This window comes from Mycteria americana, chromosome 1, assembly GCF_035582795.1.
Source record: "Mycteria americana isolate JAX WOST 10 ecotype Jacksonville Zoo and Gardens chromosome 1, USCA_MyAme_1.0, whole genome shotgun sequence".
In the NCBI taxonomy this organism is placed as follows: Eukaryota; Metazoa; Chordata; class Aves; order Ciconiiformes; family Ciconiidae; genus Mycteria; species Mycteria americana.
The window spans coordinates 7976474-7998220 of NC_134365.1; the positions used below are offsets into that span (position 1 = coordinate 7976474).

The window sequence follows — 21747 nt, forward strand, 5'->3', positions numbered from 1 at the left end:
GAGAGCGTCCCGGCTCCCAGACCCGGGGGATGAGTACACGACGTGGTGCCCTGCAAGAGGGCTGGCGCAAGGCTGTCAGTGGTGGTATCGAATCTGGAGCAGGCTGTTGGGAAAGCCGCTCCTGATGTGTTGTAGCGCTTGAAGAGGTGCCTGCAGCAGTGCCGGAACCACTGGCAATAAATCTGAGCCAAAGTCCCAGAGCTAGGGGGATGTCTGAAAAATGTCATCATTGCCGTTTTGTCCCCTCGCAAACCCCTTTGGGGGATTTACTACAGAAGGTCGTCCCCCACGCAGCGGTGCTGGGTGATGGTCATGGTGGCCTCCTGGCTCCGGGTTGGTGCCACTGGTGGCTGCCTGTGGTGTGGGGGCGGACGAGGGGGATGATACAAGAGATGCTCGGGTGGAAAGGAGCTCCCTGGACAGTGGGAATAAATGGAAAGAACAGGAAGCAACTGCGCTGGGGGCTGAGAAGTGCGGACGGGTCCCACGTGGCGAGCGAATGAATGGCTGAAACTGCCTGCTGTTTCGGAAGGGGTGCTGGGTGGCTGCAGGGGTCACCGCTGCCCACGGATGGGGAAACAGTGATACCGAGCAGCATCCCTAACCCCGTGCCTGGGCCGGGCTGCCGGCAAAGCCCCCTCCTGAGCTAGAGCAGTATCTGTTGGGGCGGGTTCTCGATGCTGCTGCCTCGGCAACAAAGATTCAACCAGGAGGACGGGGTTTCTTCAGGAATTTAATGCAACGAGCAGGCAGTTCCTAGGAGCGCGAGGGGTGAGCGTGCTGGCGCTCAGGCCTGTCCTATGGACCCTGGCATTGCTGCAAACAGCCTTGTAGCTCGTTAGCATCCAATTCGTATAAGTGAGTGTTAATTTTAGTTATTTCAAGCTATGTGCATTAGAAGTATTATTTTCATGACTTTGTTTCCTATTGTGGTGGGAGGTCAGTCATGCAGTTTCTTACTGCCCCAGACACCTCCTGAGCCCCCGAGACCAGTGCTCGAGAGAGCACGTGATGGAGCGAGCAGGGATCTGCTGAGAGCGTGCTGAATCCCACGGGATCTCTGAAGAACGGGCTTCTCAGGGGGAATGCCCAGTGTTTCCTGCAATCAGGCCACCTGACAGCAAATGAGTGGATCCCTCCCGGAAACTCTGGCCAGCTGTGCGCACATCTGGACCGAGCATTTCGCAGAGGTGGCAGTGGTCGCCACAGTAAGGACTCCCCGGGCGCTGTGCCCTCCTGAAAAGACCACTGCAAGGTTTCATTTTGAAAATGCTTTAATAAGGAAGTGTTGACAACACCGTTTTGCAAAATGTAAAGGTAACTATACAAATTCTTAATACAAAAAGAATAAATTAAAAGCAGATCTTTTTTAATTCTGCAACTTTTTCTACAACATACATATTTTTTCCTTGATTACAGTTGAACAGAATCCAGTAAAATCATTTTCCATGCTCTAAAGTCAATTTCAGGAGAGACCTAATTTTTTTTCTTCTTTTTTTTTTTTCTTTTTTTAAACTAGAGAGTCCATTTTACACAACTTGTAATAAAACTATTGACATTAATATATATGTAAAACTTTACATCTAGTTAACTAAGCAGTAACTGGTCATCTGATAGCACCTGAATGGGGATCGGCTATGCCTGAAACTAAAACTAATACAGAGTGAAAACAAATTGGACTGTTTCAACATTTTCAACACTCGACTGCATATAATATCATTTAAAAATAAACCCTGCCTCCCAGCACGGCCCGGTGCGTAGACCGTACACCCGGCTCCTGGCTAAACAGAGGGAGCATCAGACATGTCGACTAAGAACGCAATTGTAGCTTTATGTCAGATGGAGCCTTGAAAAATAAAAAAGTAAAGGAGGGGTTAAGTTGGTAGTCAAGTGCTTGTATATAATAGCTATGTATATACCCCTCCATGTTATACTTAAATATGTTAATCTCATATGATTAACATTTTTATGTACATTTGTGTTTAATTGAATTGAGCTAAACAGTAAAACCTGTTTTACTTAATCTGTCTTTACTACCAGACTGGCTGCTCACATGTGCCTTGATTGCAAAACAGAAAAGCAGAACACAAAGCAAAACTCAATCTGTTTCTAGAAAGCTTTTTCTCTACTCGAGCCTGTTTGCAATTCAGGCTAACCATTTTGGTTTTTTCCTAATTTCAGGGCTGCCACCTTTTAACCTTTGCTGCAAAACTGCAGATCTGGTCTTGGAGGAATTAATGTTTCTTCCTGTAGTGCCCAGAGGCCTCATAGTGCCGCTGTTGTTGAATTCTTTTTAATTAAAAGAAGGTACACATTAAAAAAAAAAACAACCCAAAACCACTTACAGGGAAATTAAAAAGAAAACAGACAGTTGCTCAGAGCCCCTAAAAATCCGTGGGCTAAATTACTCGCTGCTGCTTGATTTGGTCCTTATTTAATCCTTTCACTTTAAGCTACCGAATCTTATCAGTAAATGTCACTAATTGGTACTATCTCTTATCCAGCTAAAAATCCAATTAGGAGCTTGAAATAATTCCCATGTTAAAGACCCCAAAGCACAGAGAGATGGTAAAAACAGCATTTTGCACGTCCAGATAAGGGGTGCAGGCTCACCGCTGTCTGTTCTTCCAGCAATTGGTTACGAGGCTTCAGTTGCTGTCAAAGGGGGTTGTACTCCTGCGGTGATTCTTCGTGGAGGTCCAGAAGCACGAGGCTTGCATGGCTAGCTTTAAAAACCCCTTGCCAGTATAAAAAAGTATGCTCTTTTTTTTCTTTTTTTTTTTTTCCAGGGGGATAATTCATTTATGCTTCATGTGTGAACATGAAAGAGTTTCCTTCCTGGCTCTGCCGTGGATTTCCCTGGACAAATAACAGCCTTTGCTGCCCATCGCTGTCCTCATCTCTGCAAGGCCACCTCCCTTGCCTTACCAGTGATGCGAGACAGCAGCGCAGCAGGCAAGCGCAGAGAACCGAAGCAAACATTTCTAATATGTGTTGCAGAAAGGTATTCATACGAGCCGCTCGCATTTTTAGAAACCCCATCATCTTTCCAAGCCTAATTACGAAGAACCCATTCTCTTTTAAAGCCTGGAATGCAGTTTTCCAGCAATCTTAATACCAAAAGGTGTGGCAGCCCCCCAAGTCGCAGTGTTTAATTTTCAACGTTTCGCCCTACTTTGTCTGGTAGACGCTATTGTTATTCTTGGAACACACACGCGCGCACACGCACTCGCACTTTTTGTTTCTTTTTTCCTTAAACTAAAGCTAACTTCAGTTTCTGCTTTTCACAAAGTAACCCCCTCCAGCCGTTTCTTTTAATGCCTTTCCCATAGGAAATCATCGTTTGCACGCACAAACGGGGGAAGGCCGGGTGCCCCCCCCATCTAGTGGCAATAAAAACAGCATAGCACCGCAGTGAAGACTAGACGTGCCAGCCTCAACATCCACCTAGATTGTGCACTTGTTCGTTACAAAAGTGTCTTTGAGGCCTTTGAAAGTTCCATGGCTTGACATGTATAAAGCATTGCTCAAAAGTATGTGTAAACTTGCAGCTCCTTCCATGACGCGCTCGTACGATTCCTTTTGGCATCACTAGGCAGCTCTCGCTTGTGTCCAACACCTAATTTAGTTGCTTCTCTTTCTTGTGGTCGCTTCTTGCAATGGGAATATTTGCCTAGTCTGCTGGTTGTTAAACCCCGCTGCGGAGCCTTTCGGTTTCCCGACAGACCGGTTCTCCCACACAGCAGTACACTGGGTGACGAGCCCTTTGCTACACTGGTGCTAACGAAGGGAAGATGAGTGGAACAGATATGTTAATGCAGCTTTACCTTACCGTGTCAATTAGATTGCGATGTGCTTTCCTTTTGATTTTACATTAACGCTTTGTGCAGAAATAGATTAGAATTTATTGGCTGTATCTGTTTGTAGAAAGGTTTTTGGCAATTTTTATCTTCATCAGAGTATTAAAAAAAAAACCCAAACGAGCACAACCCCAACCTCTCTATGTATTGGTGTGCAACCTGTGCCAGCCACAGAGATGCTGTGCGTAGCAGTACTTGCCTCTGCTTTAGATAATGCCTTTGTAAACCTTGTTTGTCCAGTTTAATAGTAGCTTGTAGACAGCGATGCTGTGATACCAGCCCAGACCTCCAGTGTGTCTTCAGCACATTGGATTATTTTACTTGCACGTAGGTGGGCTCAAAGCGAAGAAGGAAATGCCGTTTTACAGGAGGTGGTCGTGTCTGCCATGAGTTAAATGAGAGAGGTGTTCTTGTCACAAGAACTTGCTGAGCAAACTCATCCTGCTGACGTTGGTGTGGCGATCTTTGGCAGTGCAGATCTGATTGCAAGACTCTGATACGTCTTTGAAGTGACGGGATTTTACTGTTTCATAACAGATGTACTTCCAGGACTATGATATCCATTTCTCAGCCTCTATCCCATTTTGCCCCCCCTCCTTCCCTTTAAACTAATGCTCTGTTGGCTTCAGATCGCAGGTCATGGAAACCTTACTGCTGTTACATGCTGTGGAACAATAAGATTTGATGTAAGCCTTGAAAGGCTTCCATCGTTTCAAAGGAAAATCAATTTTAAATTGCCGACTGACTATTAAGATGGCAGCTCATCTGCACCCGCTGCCCTGCGGGCCGTGGGAGGGATGTGCACCAGTCTGGCAATGGGATGCGCTGCGGTCCGTCACTGTCGCGGTGGATGTCTCAGGGCCAGTGTTCTGTAAATGTTGTCTTGAATTGCATCGTGAGAAAAGTGCTTAGAGTTGAAGCTGGTGCTGGGTGACAGTGCATCTGGGTAAGGCAAATGGGAGGCAGTGAGGTGATCTCAGAATGGCATTGATGTGATTAACTTGAGGTCAGGGGTTCACACTAGAGTCCCAGGCTTGGCTTTTTCCTGCCCATACCACTGGACGTCTGCTAATTCTGGATAGAGGGGAGAATCCAGGAAACAGCTATCATTGTAGCTCCTGCAGGAGAAAGGAAACGTCATTAGGACAATGAGGCCTCCTGGGAAGTTCAGCCATGGCATAAAACATTGTATTATGGATGGGGAGAAATGCAGGATATTCACGTTCGCATGCTGCAGGTACCCCCAGAGCTGATGTCTGGGGTGGGCTCAGCACACGGGGCCCTGCCTTGACCCAGTTTGCTCTTGCTCGACAGTCCCATCCCCCCCAGCAACCTGCCCGGTGCAAGGAGGCAGGAGAAAGCTGAGCTCTGGCAGCCTCTCCGCAGTTTTGGATGATGCCTGAACAGCAACAGGCAGAGCTGTTGGTTTTTCAGCCCGCTGCTGGCCAGTGGCAGGGGCTTCATGAAGGGGATGCGCTACAAGAGAGCAGAGCCGCTGCTGCTGCTGGAGGGCCAGAGTTTGTGGCCGACCCCACCAGCTGTGCCTATCCTACCACCCACGGTACCACACCTGCCTCCGCTTTCTCTGTATGTGGCCTCTTCCCTCCGGGGGTACAGCAGCAGTGCTCTGCCTTGCCTAAAGGGCTCTGTCTTGCTTTCCTGCCCGGTAGTAAGCTGGTGTAAAGAGATTTTTAGTAGGATGCTCTCCAGGGAGCAAGTCTGCAGAGCAGCCCTCCCACTGTAGTACCTAGTGGGAACATGGAAGGAGGAGGGTGATGGTGCTTTTCTGTAGCACTTCTGCTCTGGGCAGAGGCTTGTGCATCACCTGGCAATCCCAGAGTTACATGGCTTTCCAGGGATGAGCCAGGAAGCGACTAGTGAGAGGGTGCTAGGTCCAATGTGGAAAGGACCATGTTTTGTCATAGGTAGCCTAGTCCTCATCTTGCAGCACCTCTCTTGACAAGCTACTGCTTCTTTTGCTGCATGGCTTTTTGTTCGCTTGCACAGAGCAGATGAGACAGTTTATGGGAATTTTCTTTGCTATTTATCTTAAAGCTCTGATCAGGGTCAGCTCCTGGCTTAGTCTGCAGAGCTCCTTGCCAGAGGAAAACACTGAGGTCAAAATCTTGTTGATATTTTGAAAAGCGACTGCTGTACCTGCATAGTAATATTCAGAACTGATGTCTCTCCCTCACACTTTGATTTTAACCAACTTCCAAACTAGAGATTGTTTCAAGGCCAAAAGCGGGAGATGCATTTTCTGTTTACTGTGGGATTCTCACTCCTTCCTCAGCTCCCTCCCCACCTCGCAGGACTGGTCTCACATCTGATGCAGTCCGGCAGTTCCTCCTTCCTCTATCCTGTTTTCCACCTGGTTTCCCTGGGACCGGTGTCTGGGAGGAACCTGAGCAAGGGCATCACCGTCTGCATGTTAAAGAGCTGTTTGTTTCCCAGCTCTGTGCTAGAGTACGGAGGTTATCTGTAGAAAGCTGGGCTTGAAATACTTGACAGATGCCAGCTGTGAATGGTTGTAGATTCAAATGAGAGTGTCAGACAGCGACAGCAGTTTAATTAAAATAGAAATACTCCGAGGGTGTGTTTGTTCCCTCCACCCTTCCCCCTTTGTCTTCCTGCAGGAACAGGGCCAGGGTTGCTCCTTGTTCCATGAAACCTCGCTGCTGCTAACAGCCTCTGCTTCACAGCTCTGCTCTGTGGTAGGGAAGGAGGAGAAAGGGGTGCTCGGTGCCATGGCTGGAGCACTGCCGGGAGCTCAGTCCAGTTCCCCTGAGGCCCCCGTTTACCCGAGCTTGTCTCCCCGCCACGCTGCTCCCAGACTCTCCCTGCAGCACTTTGCCCACACTGCTTTGAAACGTCCCCAGCCACAAATTTGTTGCTACTGCCTCCTCTCTGTGCCTGTTCAAGCTCTGCACAAATGCAGAGCCGGCTGGCCCGAAGTCCTTTTTCACAGGGGAAAGTGCCACAGCCACAAACTTGCTGAAAAGGCACAGAGAGGGCTTCGAGATGCTTTCAAGTTGTTCTTCCAAGAGCTGAAGGAAGCCTTGTTGCCAAACAAACAGGCACACAATTAAAAGGGCTGCTCCTCTGGGACAGCGGGATGCCGGTTATTCGCACTGTGTTCACGGACTATAAGGCAGAAGGATGAAAGAACAAAACGTTCCCTTACTATACCTCTATTCATCAGTACTTTGGTGGGTTGGAGACTGAGACTCATCCATAGTGGGTGAGTTGTCTGTTGCTTCTCTGAACAAAGGAGAGCAAAAAAGGAGGAAAGAGGAGAGAGGAAATGTTAAAGAAAAGAAGTGACACAGACATTGTTATGAGCTTATTAATCCAGTGGGGAAACAAGTTGATGAATCATCTTTAGAAAAAGTTAGTGACACAAAAACATGTTGGGGAGAACTGTCAATCTTTTGAGTCGTGCTGGGAGGGCACAGCCTGCTTCTGCAGCGGGGGAGTTTGTGTTATGCATCTAGTGGCAAACTTTATCTGCTCCTACTGTGTTTATACATACGCCTTGGGTGTTATGCTCAGGCATGAAATAAGTGCTGATTTGTCTCCAATTATTTTTGCACTGGTTGTTGGCGCAGGGCCTAAGCTATAAATCCAGGTAACTCCACTTTCACCAGCTGAGAATTTGGCTTGATGCATTTTTGCTATGAGAGACAGGGTGCAGGAGTTTCCTTGAATGGAAAAATAAGAAAAGTTGGGATTTTCCAGATTTCTCAGCTCACCAGTTTTACTTCTAATTATCATGGAGATATTTAGAGGAATTAGGATTGGGATGGTGACTGAGACTAAGATTTGAGTCTAGACTCAAACCCTTAATAGTGGAAATTTCAGTGTACAGTAAAGACAGCTGCCATTTTGCCTATCTTGCAATCCCTTGACTTTTTGTGAAGTGGGACCAGGAAAATTCTCCTGTTCTAAAGCTGGAAGCACATGCAAAGACCCTGTGAGGCTGGATGTCAAATGTGTGAATTTAAAATCCAAGGTAGGCCTACCTAAGGGGTTTGTGGTTATGGTTCTCCTCATCTCCATTTTAAAGTGCAGTCAGGAGCAGCGCTGGAGTAAAACCAGAGGTCAAACTTGGTCATAGGTGACCAGAAGAAATTAAAGAGCATGAGATTTTCCAGTGGCTGCACAGTGAAATGTTTGCAGAATTACCGGTCCCAATTCACAACTCAGGGGGTCGTATCTGTTTTCCTACTCTAGGGCCTGTGGTATTTTGAGGACTGTAGTCTGAAACTTTCTAGCTGATCTCACCAAACTCAACTTAGATGCAAAAATCTGGGACATGCTGAGTTAGACAGGATCTGGAAATGATCTTTATTTTATGTGGCAGGACAGAATTACAGCAGATTGCTAGAGAATACCCATTGGGAGCTTGCAAAAGGCTTTTTGTTTACTCCTGGAACTCCCTGCCTCACAAAGAGGTGCCAAAGAACCCAATTATTATATTTATATGAGTAATGGCTACCTGCGTGTAATGACTCACACACGCTTTGGCGAAGCACGTTAAGTTAGTGGTAGCTGAAAAAAGATCACTTAATAGTCATTAAGACATATTGCTAGGGAAAACCTAGCAGAAAAATGTGGTTGCTGCACACACAAATATGGTGGGCCCCTAACCTTGCCTTTACAACAAAGACCTCCTTGGTCTGGACAGCCAGCGTGATGGTTGCTAAAAAAAAGATCACCTATTTTGACATATGGAAAATTGGAGGAAGGAGACTGTCCAAGCAGGAAGAACCTGCAAGGCTTCTTTCCCTGTGAATCCGGCACTGCTTGGAGCAGGGCTGCTGTGCGTGGATGGCACTGCCATGCCTTGGTCAGCCTAAACTAGAGCTCCACCGCTACAAGAGCATGGGTGGGAGGCTGGAAATGGTGTAGGCTATTGAGAACCTGGAAAACGTTCCCCGTACCTCTGCTGTCCCTTTGCTTGTGTGCAGGGAGGTTTTTCTCACCGGCACTGAGCGAGGTGAATTCTCTAACCTGATCCCACAGACACTCACCCAGTCTGCCACGTGAGAATGTGGTGGGGACTGCCCGGCGGCGTGGCTGCTAGTTCACTTGACGGGGTTGAACTCCTCTGGCTGTGAGGTAAGGCAGCTGAAAAACAACCAAAGGGTGGAGAAAAATAACTGGTGAGGTGAGGGTGCAAGGGTCAGGGTGGTTCAGAAGCATCAGCTTGTCAGACCAGCAGAAACATGTCCTGCTGCGAGTAAACACAGCTTGGGAGTCAGACCTCATCCTGTTCCTTGATGGTTGTGCCCGAACGCGGCACAGGAGCAGCCAGCCTGGTGCTGACACTGCTGCGTGTCACGGGCTGGATCTGCCCTCAGCTCTGCAGGAATGCTTGTTTCAGCCTGGCTTCCAGCTGAATACAACCACCCAGACTTTCCCGAGCCCTGCCTGGGAAACACTGCACCTCTCCCATCATGAAAGCTAATCCATTTTGCTGCTGCCTGGAGTGGCAGGACCTGGCCATGCCTCTCCACAGGACCTGAACTGGAGGAGCCCAGCCTGTCGGGCTCAGCCTCCTGCTTCCAGGGGTGGTGGGAGGTGCTCTGTGTCCCTAGGAGCCAGAGCTGGCAGTGGCGACAGTCTGGTACGTACGCTGCTTCGGGTGCAAAGGAGGAAGACAGCTCTGAAGATTTCAAAAGCTACAACTACCTTTCACTGTGCATCTGTAATAAACTGAAGTTGGGCTTTGCTGACCCTACTACTATGGGACCAGAGGAAGGCTTATCTTACTTCAATGAAGACAGAAGTAAGCTGAACTGAAAATGTACCATTGGCAGTGGTTCTTGGGGAAGTTTCCCCAGTGAGAATCTAGCTAAGAAATCCTCCTAATGATCTTTCCTCCTCCTCAAGTCCATACAGAACTGACCCTCTGAATTTAATATATGCCTATAAGTATGATCCTCTTTGAAGGACAACATGAAGTCCAATAGACTTATTAGCTAGGGCAAATCAGCTAAAATGATGGATGTTTCTACCTGGCATCCCCGTCTGTGCTGTTAAATTCTTTAGCTGCTGCCAAGTGACACTTCAAGAGAAAAACAAATTTTAATCTGCTCCTTGGAGCCGACAGCCCCTGAGGTCAGTATCCTCCCACAGCTGTAATTGGGAGCTGACTCTGAACACAAAACCAACCTAAGCTGCCAACTGGTCACAACAAGCTGTGATTACTGAGCACACTTGCCACTGTGCTGCCCAGATATCACATTTAGATGTAAAGACCCAGCTGGGTGGGGGAACAGACTGATTGACAGCAGTTTTTACGTGCTCTCCCCCCAGCCCCACCATTTTCCTTTCTAGATTACCTAACTGAACTGGTGTGGTTTCCAAAGCTAAGCAAGGCAAAGCTTTCCAGTGTTCAAGCGTTTTGTGTTGCTGGGTGGAACAGAAATGCTGCTTAATCAAAGGGGGGAAGACAGATTTTCATATGGAGACACAGGACGGTTCCAGCAGCTACTCGATTGTGTCTCAGTCCACATCTGGGCCTCCTGCGAGTGGTGGCATCACACAATAAATCAGCCTCTTCTCAGGCAGCTGTTGGTGGCCCATGAGGAGCCTGGTGTCAAACCACCTCTCTGACTCCATGCTGGAGTCAGCAGTGAATACAAAGCCCCACTGGTGTCAGCGTCGTGGTCACCGTGGACCGGCCACGATGCTGGGATGTCAGAAGGCCAACAGCCAGCACAGGTGGACGATGCACTGGTCTGCTCAGGGAGGCGCGAGGACCTGCGGCAAGCGAAGCCGGAGCAATGGTGTCTCATGCCAGGCCTGAGGCATGTGGAAGGGTGGGGACGGGCACCGTACAAACTCTGATTAACCAGCAATCCCATCCATACAGGGCTGGATTCAGGTTTTTAGCAAGTCCTTGATCTATCCAAACTGGCTTGTCCAGCAGTGACTGATGGCCAGTAAATATTTAACCTTGGACCATTTCATAACACATAGTAGCCTCCTCAGTTTAATGAATTTGACTGTTTTCTTACCATTTAATATTAACAGCACAGAGGAGTGCAAAGCTCTGTACATGACAGAGAGGCATAATACTGCACAGACTTAAGCGCTCTGCATTTCAGGATATTATCAGCACAGCTACTGGAGCTGCATGGGAAAACCAAGTCTCAGCAGTGCACAAAGATGTCATCGCTCAAACATTTTTGCAAGGGGCGGAGGGGCTGGGATGCTCCCCACTTAACCTTTCTCATGCTTTTGGTGTTTCACTGAGGACATGCATTCTCCTAGTCTGTGCCCAGCCCCCTTCATCGCTCCCCCTGCCGTGATTACTAAGAGTGACCCCTCGCCGCGATTTCTCCACGTTTGGCCCCTAGTGCCATCACCCAAAACCCAACTGCACTCTGAGGAAAGACCTGGCAACAACGGGGCTTTGGTCCCTCCCTGTCTTTTGAGCCCATCATTGCAAAGTGATGATTTCCATTCATCAAAATGGAAAAAAATTCTCACCCGATGAGTGTCTCGGACAAGGCTTGCTCCCCCAGTGTTACGCCTACAGGCTTGGTGAGCAGCATGCGAAGGCCAGATAACGCACTATGGTCTGGCATTGCTCTCTAGCTGGGGTGTAAAGCCTGGCACGAATCTGGGTTGCATGAAGCCCCTGTCCCTCCCGCCCCTTTGCCCAGGACTGTCTCTTACCTGATGTTGCTTTACACATCTGAGGCATTCTCGTGACCCGGCTGTGTGCCACAAAGGTGCTTTGTGAAGATGTGCTGTACTGGGAGCTGCTGTCCGAGGAAGTGGAGCTCGTGTGCGAGAGGCGGCTGTGCTCCTTGTGGGACGCCGTGGACCGCTGGTACCAGAGCCGCAGCTCGTCCGACACGGCAGTCCTACCCGAGCCTTTCTCGTGGCCCTCCCTCCCCAGAGATGGAGTCCTTATGATTTGGGAGCGGGAGGGGGTGAGCCTGACGGAGTCCACTTCATCCCCGTGCCAGTTCTCCTTAAACATCCCCCCCGCTGTGTAGGAGTTAGAGGTTTTGAATTGTGCTTTCACGCTGTAGTGTCCCTCCTGGTCATTCTCCAGGCTCCGCACCACCACAGGTGTGGAGCTGCCCTCGATGTACAGGGGATACTCTTTGATCCTGTACTGGGAGGAGGGTTGGCTCTGGCTGTGCAGGTAGACGCGGTGGTGCCCCGTCCCGTTCCTCGCAGCCAGGTTGGGCATACTCCCTGAATTGGAAGAGACCAGGTTGCCTGCCGATTTGTGCCTTTGCCTCTGCCGCTCTCTGGCTTTTGACGGGGAGTCCTCTGCCAGGGTGGAGTAGTTGGGGTTCATCTGAGCAGGGTAGTAGTGCTCAGAGCTGGAATGGCTGGTGCAGGAAGAGCAGTCGTCCATGGGGTCAGAGCCGTTACTGCTACGAGTCCTTGGGGTGTAGAAATCAGGGCTCCCTGTCTCATTTTCTGACCCGAGGAGCTTGCCTTGCGACTCCAAACTGGAGCTCCGGTGTCTAAAGTGCTGAGCTAAGCTGTGCAGTCTGGTCGGGCTGATGTCTACTGACCTGCAGGTACCAGGAAAAAAATACAGGCTGGTAAGTCAACAGGATGAAGCACTCCCCATCCCCTCCTGCACACAAGGCCAGCTTCACAGGCAAGGAACTATGAGGGCACTGAAAACCTGGACCCCTCCAGCACTGCGTGGGGCTGCCGGCTGCAAAGCAACCTGCTTCCCCGCTGCAGGGTTTAGGGTGATTAGGTCCTACTCCTGGTCCTCTCCAGTCTCCTTGGTGGTGGCATTCAGTCTGCAGCACCACATGGGACATAAACCCTTGCCCAGCCCGATTCCTCTGTGGCTTGCCACCCTGGGAAGGACCCAGTCTGAAGGGCAAAACCTGGAGACCTCAAGCCCCAGCTTTGCTGGTGTGGCCCTGTAGCAGAGCTGTTTGAATCAGCACCATCCCTGTGCTACCAGGTTCACCTTGCTCCAGCTCTGCAAATCCTGAGACAGCCTCAAAGGTGGTGGGATTCCCTTGCAAGTGGCCTGTGAATGCCCTGCACAGATACAATCCACCTGGTGTGAAACAGACGGACTGCCCATACTTAGCCCAGAATGCAGTGATTTCTCCACTGGCCTTTGAAAAAGTCACCTCTGTCAAGTGGCTAGGTTTTACCAGGGCCCAGCCATGGATAGCACGTGTAGGACTGTCAGCAGGTGACAGCCCTTCAGGCAACCACCCTGAATTGCAAGTTTTCAAGGCTCGATTCCCAGCCAAGTCTGGGTGGTCTCTATTCACCCCGGCTGTTTGGAGAGCTCCAGTCATCCATTCAAGGAGCAGGAAAACCCCGCGAGGAGTCATACACCTGCATGACAGATGGCCAAGGCCAGGGCATGCAGCTCATGAATGAGCCACAGACTGAGCAATGGTTGTTTCAAACACCCAAATGGCCGTTACCCCGTCAAGGCCACTTCTCAAGCCCTGTGCCAGGCTCGTTTCTCACGCAGCTTGGCTCCAGTGTTAACAAACATTGCACTCTTGAAAGATACTCTCAGCCAAGAACTTGTAACAAACTTAACCCAGGGCCTTAATGCCTTGTATCGTCTCTGCCTGGGTCTGATGTGTTGGCATGACTCTTGATTTATGCTGAGCTAAATGATGTTAGCACTACCCCTTAGGGCAGGATACCTAACAGCACACAGCTTTCGCTCAGCTGTGCTTCCTGCAGTGTCCATGGAGTTTGCCACAAGAGCAAAACAGCAATGAAGCTGAAGTGTTTGTAGAAATCCTGCTGAAAACTGGAGTCAAATTGGGCCATATCAAATCACCTTCCTTACACACTTCAGCTCTTTCCTCTGTCAACCCTGGGCTTATTCCACTGCCACCTGGATCCTTGGGTGGATTGCTTTATACAGGCTCTCTCTCCGCATAAGATCACACGTATGCAAATATTCTAGTATGAGAGAATTAACACTACCCAACATTTTGTATCAGACAGAAAACATGTTATCTCCAGCTGGATCCATGCAGGAATTTACTGCAGAATTTAGCAGTGGCACCACATCCCTTTTAAAAGTGGCATGGGGCTTGTAGTCCCTATAAACAGTCCCTGAGATGAAAGGTCCCAGTGGAAGAAAAGCTTGATTATTTTGAGAGGGAGGTGAGGTGCAGGATCACATTTATCTGAAGTGATTTCAGGATCTCAGTTCAGGAGAGGATCCCTACTGGCAACAGTACCTGAGCCTCTGATGTGAATAGGACTGGTTTGTGTCCTTTCCTGAACGGGGATTAATTAATATCCTGGGGGAAGGATAAAGCAAAGAATATTTATTTCAGGGTAAGCAAGGTGAGACCGGAGCTGGGAAGACTTACCGCGTGGAGTGGACGTAGTGCGGACTGCGTACCCGTAGATCCGGCGTCGATGGCATGCTGGACTGGGAGTTCCAGTGGGGAAGGCTCCGGATGGGGCTGTTCTGCAGCGAGCTGCTCCCTCCCGCCTCGGCACAGCTCCCGGTGCTGGGGAACCGCTTGTGACTGCTGCAGAGCAAACACCCTGCTTCAGTTCCCGGGCAGGAATTTGGGGAAGGGGCTCCCATGCCTCTTTCTAGATCTCAGGCACGTGCCTGTGATCTCATGGGGGTGAGCGGGAGTTGGGTCAGCTGCTGCTCTGAGCTGTGTCCCAGAGTTTGTGCTTCTGCAGTAGCTGGAGGTCAAGGCCAAGCCCTGTCAAAGCCCTCAGATGATCCACCATCCTTCCTTTCTAAATGTTTTTTAAAATAGCATTGAGATACCAAGCAGCAGTCATGTGGCTGCAGCCTATTTTTATGACATGCCTATTGGCCAAAACACCTAAAAGTCTCCTTTTGGTAAGGGACAGCTTTGTAAATTTTGAAAGGGCTCACACCTGTCCCTCCTGAAAGCAGAGGGTATCTCTGTGATGGAGCTTGAAGATAGCTGGCTCACCTGGAATGACTGTGTGAAGAGCGTTTCTTGACCTTCTCATAGGGTTCATCCAAGGATGACTCGCTCCACATCTTGGGTTTGATGGGGGACTTGTCATAGTCATTGCGGTGGTAATGCATTTGGCGGAGGCCTTCTAGCGACTGTGGAGGAGGCGGCCTGTTGTGCAAGGGTGGCCGGGGAGGGAGTCCTTTGTGTGGGGACTGGAGAGGGGATATTGTGCTGGTGACCTGAGAATCCTCTGTGAAGGGAAGAAGGGAGAGAGATGATGGCCATGTGATACCTCCAATGGCAACACAACCCCAGGGGACACCATCACACCTCCAGAGCCTGCTTCCTTGCCCCGCTTCCCCTGGTTGCATTCAGGAGCAACCTGAAGACCTGAATTTCAGAAGTGCACCAGCTGACATTCCCATTTTGGGAGGGAACGGCCAGCAAGAATGTGTGATGCACTAAAACAATTGAAACCTTAAGAGAAAATAAGGGGGCATTCTGGGCCTGTCTTTGGAAAGAATTCAGAGCAGTAACCATGGCAATACTCACTGCTCCAGGCCTGATGTCTGTCTACAAGTTAGAGTCGGGGAAACTGCTCTCAGTCCAGAGCATTTTTGGTACTGGGAATTTTGGGTGGATTATTACACAGAACAGTTCCTCCATTTTGAGTGTCAATCAGGAGTTCACACATCCTTCCCTGTTTCCTTCCTTCCCTCTAGAACATATAGCAGCCAACATACCATCCTCAAGAACAAGGGCATCCGAGAGAGAGCTGTCTTCACTGGCAATGTTTCCTTCTGAGGGGAAGAAAATATAAAGACGGTCAGATGGTCCCGAGAATCGCAGTGACTGAGTGCTGAACTGCACTGTGACCTTCGTCCACTGAGTCTTAAGCAGTCATCCACATCTTCCTCCTCACATAGCTGAGAGGCAAGATTCCTATAAACAACTGACTCAGCCCACTCTCAGTCTCAGAGGGCAAAGCTGCAAGCCAGGTCTCTCACTAGCAGGCTGCCTTTCAAGGAGCTGCTAACTCTTTTCAATTAATGGGGATTAAGACTGAGTCACAATGGAGAGCTGAGATCCCCAGAGGATGCAAAATGGCATGGTGCCATTAGCGAGATTTATATCTCAGGTCTTAAGGACTCTGGGTTTGATCTTTGTCTTCTTAAAATGATCATCCTGTTGCTAACTAAAGGCCCACACTAGGTACCAGTTTTGTGTAATTCAGGGAAACGCTTTCTGAGCATCCTCTGTGGCAGCAGAAGCTCTCACGTCCTTGGCGTGCACATGTCTGAGCTGCCTCCCCCATCCCGTGTCCTCACGGCTGTCTGTTATCCCTGACTGCAGTGCAGCTTGGTACCCAGGTCACAAATACAGCAGCTCTAATCTCAGTTCCTGCTACAAAGGCACAGAGAAAAGCTCTGCAAGTCAAAGGGAAATCAGCAAGGGAGAAAGAATCACAGCAGAAAGTTAATGGATTTCATGAAAAACCAATCAACAACCCAGTAAACCATAAAGTGTCCTGAGAATTACATTGTAAAAAAAAGAAAAAGAAAAAAAGCATTTGAACACAGCAATGATACTGCTACCACTTTGATTTTACAGATGCCTTTCAGCTAGAGAGCTCACCCCAATCTGCTAACATTAATTACATTTGTACAGCACCACTCCGGAGGAGACGTTAACAGAGCGATTTTATAGGTGAACAAAGGAGTCACAGTCTGCTTTCCTGACACGCTTATAATCTACAGCGTGACACTGCTTCTTGTGCTGTGAACCAGCACGTCCCTAATGCACGGCACGCAGCCCAGACACCCATCTGACAGCACGCTGGTATGGGAGAGGACAACCCAACTGCCAGCACCCGTGGAGTCAGGAGAGGGAAGAGGAAGGAGGGGAAATCTGTGCCTCAAGCCACGAGTTCAAGGCAAGAATTTTGCTCCCTGCCCTCCACAGACCCTTCAGCAATGCCGTGGACACTGAGCCCCACTTACCCTCTATGATCAGGGAGGCTCTCTGGGTTGGCTTCTTTCCAGATTTGATGCGATACTCATTGATGGCGTTTTCAATCTCCTGCAGTTTCTTCAGGGCATTCAGGTAGGATGTCTTCCTCTGTTTCTTCAGCTTTTTGCTGACGTTCGGGTCACTCGCCAGGCGCCGGGCAGCCTCCGTAATCTGGGACTGAATGGCAAACTCCCTCTCCAGGCGCTCCAGCTCTGCCTCCTGGGGAAAGGCAAGTGGATTCTGGCTACCACCAAACTCTCCCGGCCCAGCTATGGGGAAGCTCCCCCTGAACCTGGCCAGTGGCCTCCAACCTAGGCTCTCCATCCGCAAAGCATCCACGATCATGATGCTACCCCCATCTTGGGGCCTCCCTGAGCATACCCATCTCACCTTCATCTGCTCACACGAGTGCCTGGGAGCATGGCTGGTGGAAGGGATGACCCACAGAAGGAGGACACGTGTGCTCCAGCCCTAACCCTGCTGTGCCGTTTGGCTTTTCATGCAGTCCAATATGGCCTATTTCAACAGTGCTCTACCGCTGACACATTCATCCTTTTACACCCATCTTATGGGTAACACCTGCCTCCCACCTGCTCCTTCTCCCTGTTTCCTATCTCCGTATTTGAGCCCCATTTGATATCAGTATTGATGCAAAGCTACAGCTTTAACCTTCCTGACAAGTTTGCTGACACCCACCAAACTCTTGGGGGTAAAAAAGCTAAAGATGGGCTAATTCCTCCCTGGTGTATGGCCGTCAAAATCCAGGGGAGAGCATGCACTGAAGTAATTACGTGCTGCTGCAACTGATCGCACCAGAAAATTGTCTCCTCGAGTTACAAGCCAGGAGGGTGATTTCAGAGCGAACAGTGAGTAACAGCAAGCTTTCTGTATGACAAAAAGGACTACTGTCTCCAACATTAGCCCTGGCAGGGTCTCAGCTGAGTTTTTAAATGCAACCAGGTATACCCTGGAAGCTACCTACTGATTTTTAGTTATCTTCCAAAGTCAAGGGATTTAAGCCAATTTATGCCAATGCAGAGGCTGATATTGAGCTTCCTGGTCTGCACCGGGAACCCAAGCTGTGAGGTACTTGCTAATCTGCAACATATCTGGCTACCTTCCCCAGCTCGATGGAGTTTTTGGTGTTAGTCTGCTAGAAAGGGGAACATAGTACATTGCAAATTAGGGAAAAAATGACGAGCTTTTTTACTTCTAGTGAGTGGTGGGAGTTCAGATCGCAAGCACTGACAGCCATATATTCATGGAGATCCCCGTTATGCAAATTTGAATCCTTTCTCTTCATTTAGCAGCAGCGTATGCTGCAAGAGCTGATGCTGTGGGAATTAATCAGACTGAAGTCATTCTCTGAAGTTTTTATTCTGGGCTTCTGGCTTAAAAAAAATCCCTTTGCTGTCAGCATTGGGTGAGTCAGCATTGCCTTGAATCTGTAATTATAATTTCCCTCACTTTACTGAAGACTGAACCCACTCCCCATCTATTTAATAGATCCCTTTTTGCTTTGAAGATTTGATAAGCTCTATCAGCACCAAACTTATTAGAAGTGAATTTGACACCACAGAGCTTTAAGGCCTGGAACCTGGTTCACTGCCTTCTGGCAAAATCCTTCCCACAGTCAGGAATTACGGACCAGGTAGAGGCGATTACCAAAAAATACAATAGGACTCTTCCCTGCAAGTCTTGCTCTGACAAAGCTCTTACTAAAGGTACAGAGAGTTTGATGTGAGCTGTCACTTCAGACCTTCACAGATTCAGTTCTAAATCATTCAGTATATCTTAGAAAAAACATATTCATTTTCCTTCTGGCCATAATTGTCTATTTTCTTCCAATGAGGCCACTATAAATAAAGCCTCAGAAAATGAGGGCTATCATCTGCCTTCAGATGGAAGTGCCTTGCTTCAGGTCCTTGTCACAGTTGGTAATATCAGTCCTGGATTTATGTGACTGAGCGATTATTTCACCTTTTGTTTTAAATTGAGTTTCTAGTGTTTGCACTTGCTGAAAAGTGCATGAAAATCATCGCTGGCTTCTCTAAATGCTCTCAAACTGGCAGCCAAATAAGCACAGCTCAACATCATTCTTCGAGAACAGAAACTTATGGTTTTCAACAGTCTTAAAGTTTGACAGATGAAAAGGGAGGTAGAGAAAAGCTGAGTCAGCGTGTTTGGATTGCTGATGCCAAAAGGCAGAGTGCCTGCAATGGGGAGGAGCTGCTTTACCTTCATGCTCTCCTCACCTAACTCTGCCACTGGAATAAGGAGACTCCTCACCCGCTGGCCCCAAAAGCTGCCTTGTAGCAGTAAGATCTGGGAAGCTGGAGATCAGGTTATAATTGAGCAGCCAACAGACTTCAGGCGTTTTAGGAGTAACTCAGCTAAGCCGTGCTTCCCTTTGAAAAGCTTAATTAAATGTGCTAGTTCATGAATATTTGACTTCAGTGGAATTCCTCTCCCAGGCTCCATTGAGAACAAAACTAAAGAGCTCCAGCTGTTTATTTTTTCAGCAGAAGGAAAATGCCAACAAAACGACAAACAGTTAATTCCCTGGCTGAACGGAGCCTTAAACCGCACAGTCACACCAGCTTCAGTCTCTCCTCTTACAAAAATAAAAAGGAAACTCAAGACTGGAATATACACAAGTGTCTTGAGACAAATGCGCCTCTGCAGACAATAGCTTTTCTGTGAATCCGGTCCCGCCTTACAGCTGCTGCAGGCCTGTTTTCGCAGCCACAGTTCAGGGCACTGACCCAGCACATTGTGGGAGCAAGGGAAGAGAACAAACACTCCCTGGCAAACTTAGAAAAACATAATTCCAGCTTCCCAAAGGTAGGGACGGAGGCTCTTTTGTTTAAGGACTGGGGAGCAAAATGCTTTCATCTTGCTATTGCAGGGCTAAGATGGATAATTGTGATGCTTTTCTCCCCGCTGGGGCAGATCTGAATTCGGATTGCTACTGAAGCGGAAAGCAAGTGGCTGTTTGCAATAACAACACAGGGCAACAGCAGGGCTCAGGTGGCTCAAGGGGCTCCTGATGTGCTCCCTACTCACAGAAGTCACTGCAGTTGGTCACCAGAGCGCTTGGACTGTCATGGTCCAGTTGGTCACCCGGGCTATTTCTGTTACCTCTGGCAAAGCCAGGGCTGAACTTTGAGGGTTTAACCTTTACTCTGAGTCTGAACTAAGGGCACCAGCTCTCTTGCTGCTTCCCTGTTCTGATGGATATTATAAAAAAAGGCACTGTGATCAACTACAGTCATTTAAAGCAAAAATGACTGGAAGACTGATGGTTCCTATGTGATGCACGCTGGACATCTTAGAGACCCGAGGTGGGGACAAGGGGCTGGAAGGGAAGGGCACAGCCTCACCTCTCCCTTAGGCAGGATCTTCTGCTCATCCAGTTTAAAGGCAGTTCCTATTCTTCTCCTTACAATAGGCGGCTCCTCCCCAGGATCTAGGGGGTACTCTCGTGGCAGCTTTCCTGTGAGCTCCTGTAAGAAGAAAATGCTGTTAGTGATCTGGGAAATCCCGCAGGAGAGCAAAGCACAACACCGCTCTTGAACTGTGACCGTAAAATGACAGGCGTTCATTAACAACATATCCAGTTCACCCAGCTGATAAACATACAGGAGAGCACCCAGCCCTGCAAACTCATCCCGGGACCTGACACTGAGGGTGGGGAACTTTTCTTTAACCTGTGCATGAATACAGATTTTTGTGGCCTGCCCAGGGTAGGTCTGTAGGTGGTGCCCATCCCTAGGGCGTTGGGGCCTGAGGCTGAACAGACTGCAGCACACATGCTTTCGTGTCTGCTGCAGGGAGAGCAGGAAAGAAGAGCTTCTATCTGCTGAGCTACTTCTGAGAAGGGAGTGAGCAGATCCAAGAGCTTTCACGCAGGATGCAGGTCTACTGAGTCAAAAAGCCCCACTGGCAACAGCCGTGCAGGTTGTGACCCGCACAGAAAAACATTCCCACCTGATTCATGATGTGTCTGGGAGGAATGCAGTGAAAATGGTCACTAAAAGCGGTGCCTGGTACCTCATTACCTGTCTGATAACACTTCATGTATCAGAGCCCCTTACAAACCCTGGTGATGTCATGGGCAGCTTTGGAGCAACAGTAGATGATGCTTTGTCAGAGTGATGGGGTCATTTGCAAAGATTTGTTCAAAATCTGAAGCAAACCCCACAGAACTGAGGAATATCTGGAACACAGGAAGCAGCAAGTGCCAATATTGATGTTAATGCTGTGGGTTTTTTTTTCCCTGGACTACACAATACGGCCACACATATCTGGATTGAAGGCATTCAAATGCCTACAGAAAAAGGCAGGAGCCTCACTACGAGCACAGCCCGACTCCTTGTACTCAAAAGTTTCCCCATGAAGAACAAAAGGCTTTTGTGTTCCTTAGCATCAGCCTTGAGAGGATCCAGCTGGCAGAGTAACCTAAATCATCTGAATCCCAAAGAACAGCAGCTGACCTTAATGTGAGTGAGCGCGAGTGCGCAGCTCAGGCCCCTGCCTGCCCTGGCCTCTCCCCTGCTCCCTAATGGGGTTTTTCTTTCTACTCTTTTCAGGTCACTAGGAAACAAGGACCTGGCCTTTTCAAATCCTTCCTTTGAGCAGTTCCCAGCAAAATGGGTTTGCAGCACAGCTCTGTGCCGATGTGCACAACCCCCTTTTGCGAGAGGCACTGTTGCAATGTCTCAGAAGTCCCGTTCCGCGTTGCCCCTCCAGCCCCTTGGGGTTATTTCAGCTTTTCTTCTGTAACACGTTCCTTCTAGTGTGATGTAGCTCTAAGCACTGCATCAAGACATAGATTCCTGTATCCTTTCCTGAGCGAAACAAGGATATTTTCTTTACAACCCCTAACTTAATATGAAGCAGGGCAGTGGGGAAAGAGTTAACGTCTTCTGTAAAATGCCCAA

The 21747-nt window shown here is 48.8% G+C and overlaps 1 protein-coding gene across 5 annotated transcripts in view; it reads right to left on the minus strand.

The window, feature by feature from the left end:
* Positions 1 to 2801: 2801 nt before the first annotated feature.
* FRMD4A (FERM domain containing 4A) overlaps positions 2802 to 21747 on the minus strand; it is a 211694-nt gene continuing 192748 nt past the window's right edge. For 3 of the 5 annotated variants that reach the window (XM_075526407.1, XM_075526317.1, XM_075526495.1), the window contains exons 16-23: positions 20188 to 20310; positions 16795 to 17023; positions 15538 to 15594; positions 14807 to 15044; positions 14216 to 14380; positions 11550 to 12409; positions 8894 to 8990; positions 2802 to 4978 (exon numbers count right to left, since the gene is read on the minus strand). In XM_075526407.1, coding sequence (XP_075382522.1) covers positions 4876 to 4978; positions 8894 to 8990; positions 11550 to 12409; positions 14216 to 14380; positions 14807 to 15044; positions 15538 to 15594; positions 16795 to 17023; positions 20188 to 20310 — 1872 coding nt within the window. In that variant the 3' untranslated portion in view covers positions 2802 to 4875. Of the gene's footprint in view, positions 4979 to 7036; positions 7122 to 8893; positions 8991 to 11549; positions 12410 to 14215; positions 14381 to 14806; positions 15045 to 15537; positions 15595 to 16794; positions 17024 to 20187; positions 20311 to 21747 lie in introns of those variants that run through there. The other 2 variants (XM_075526675.1, XM_075526584.1) reach the window with 1 other exon arrangement.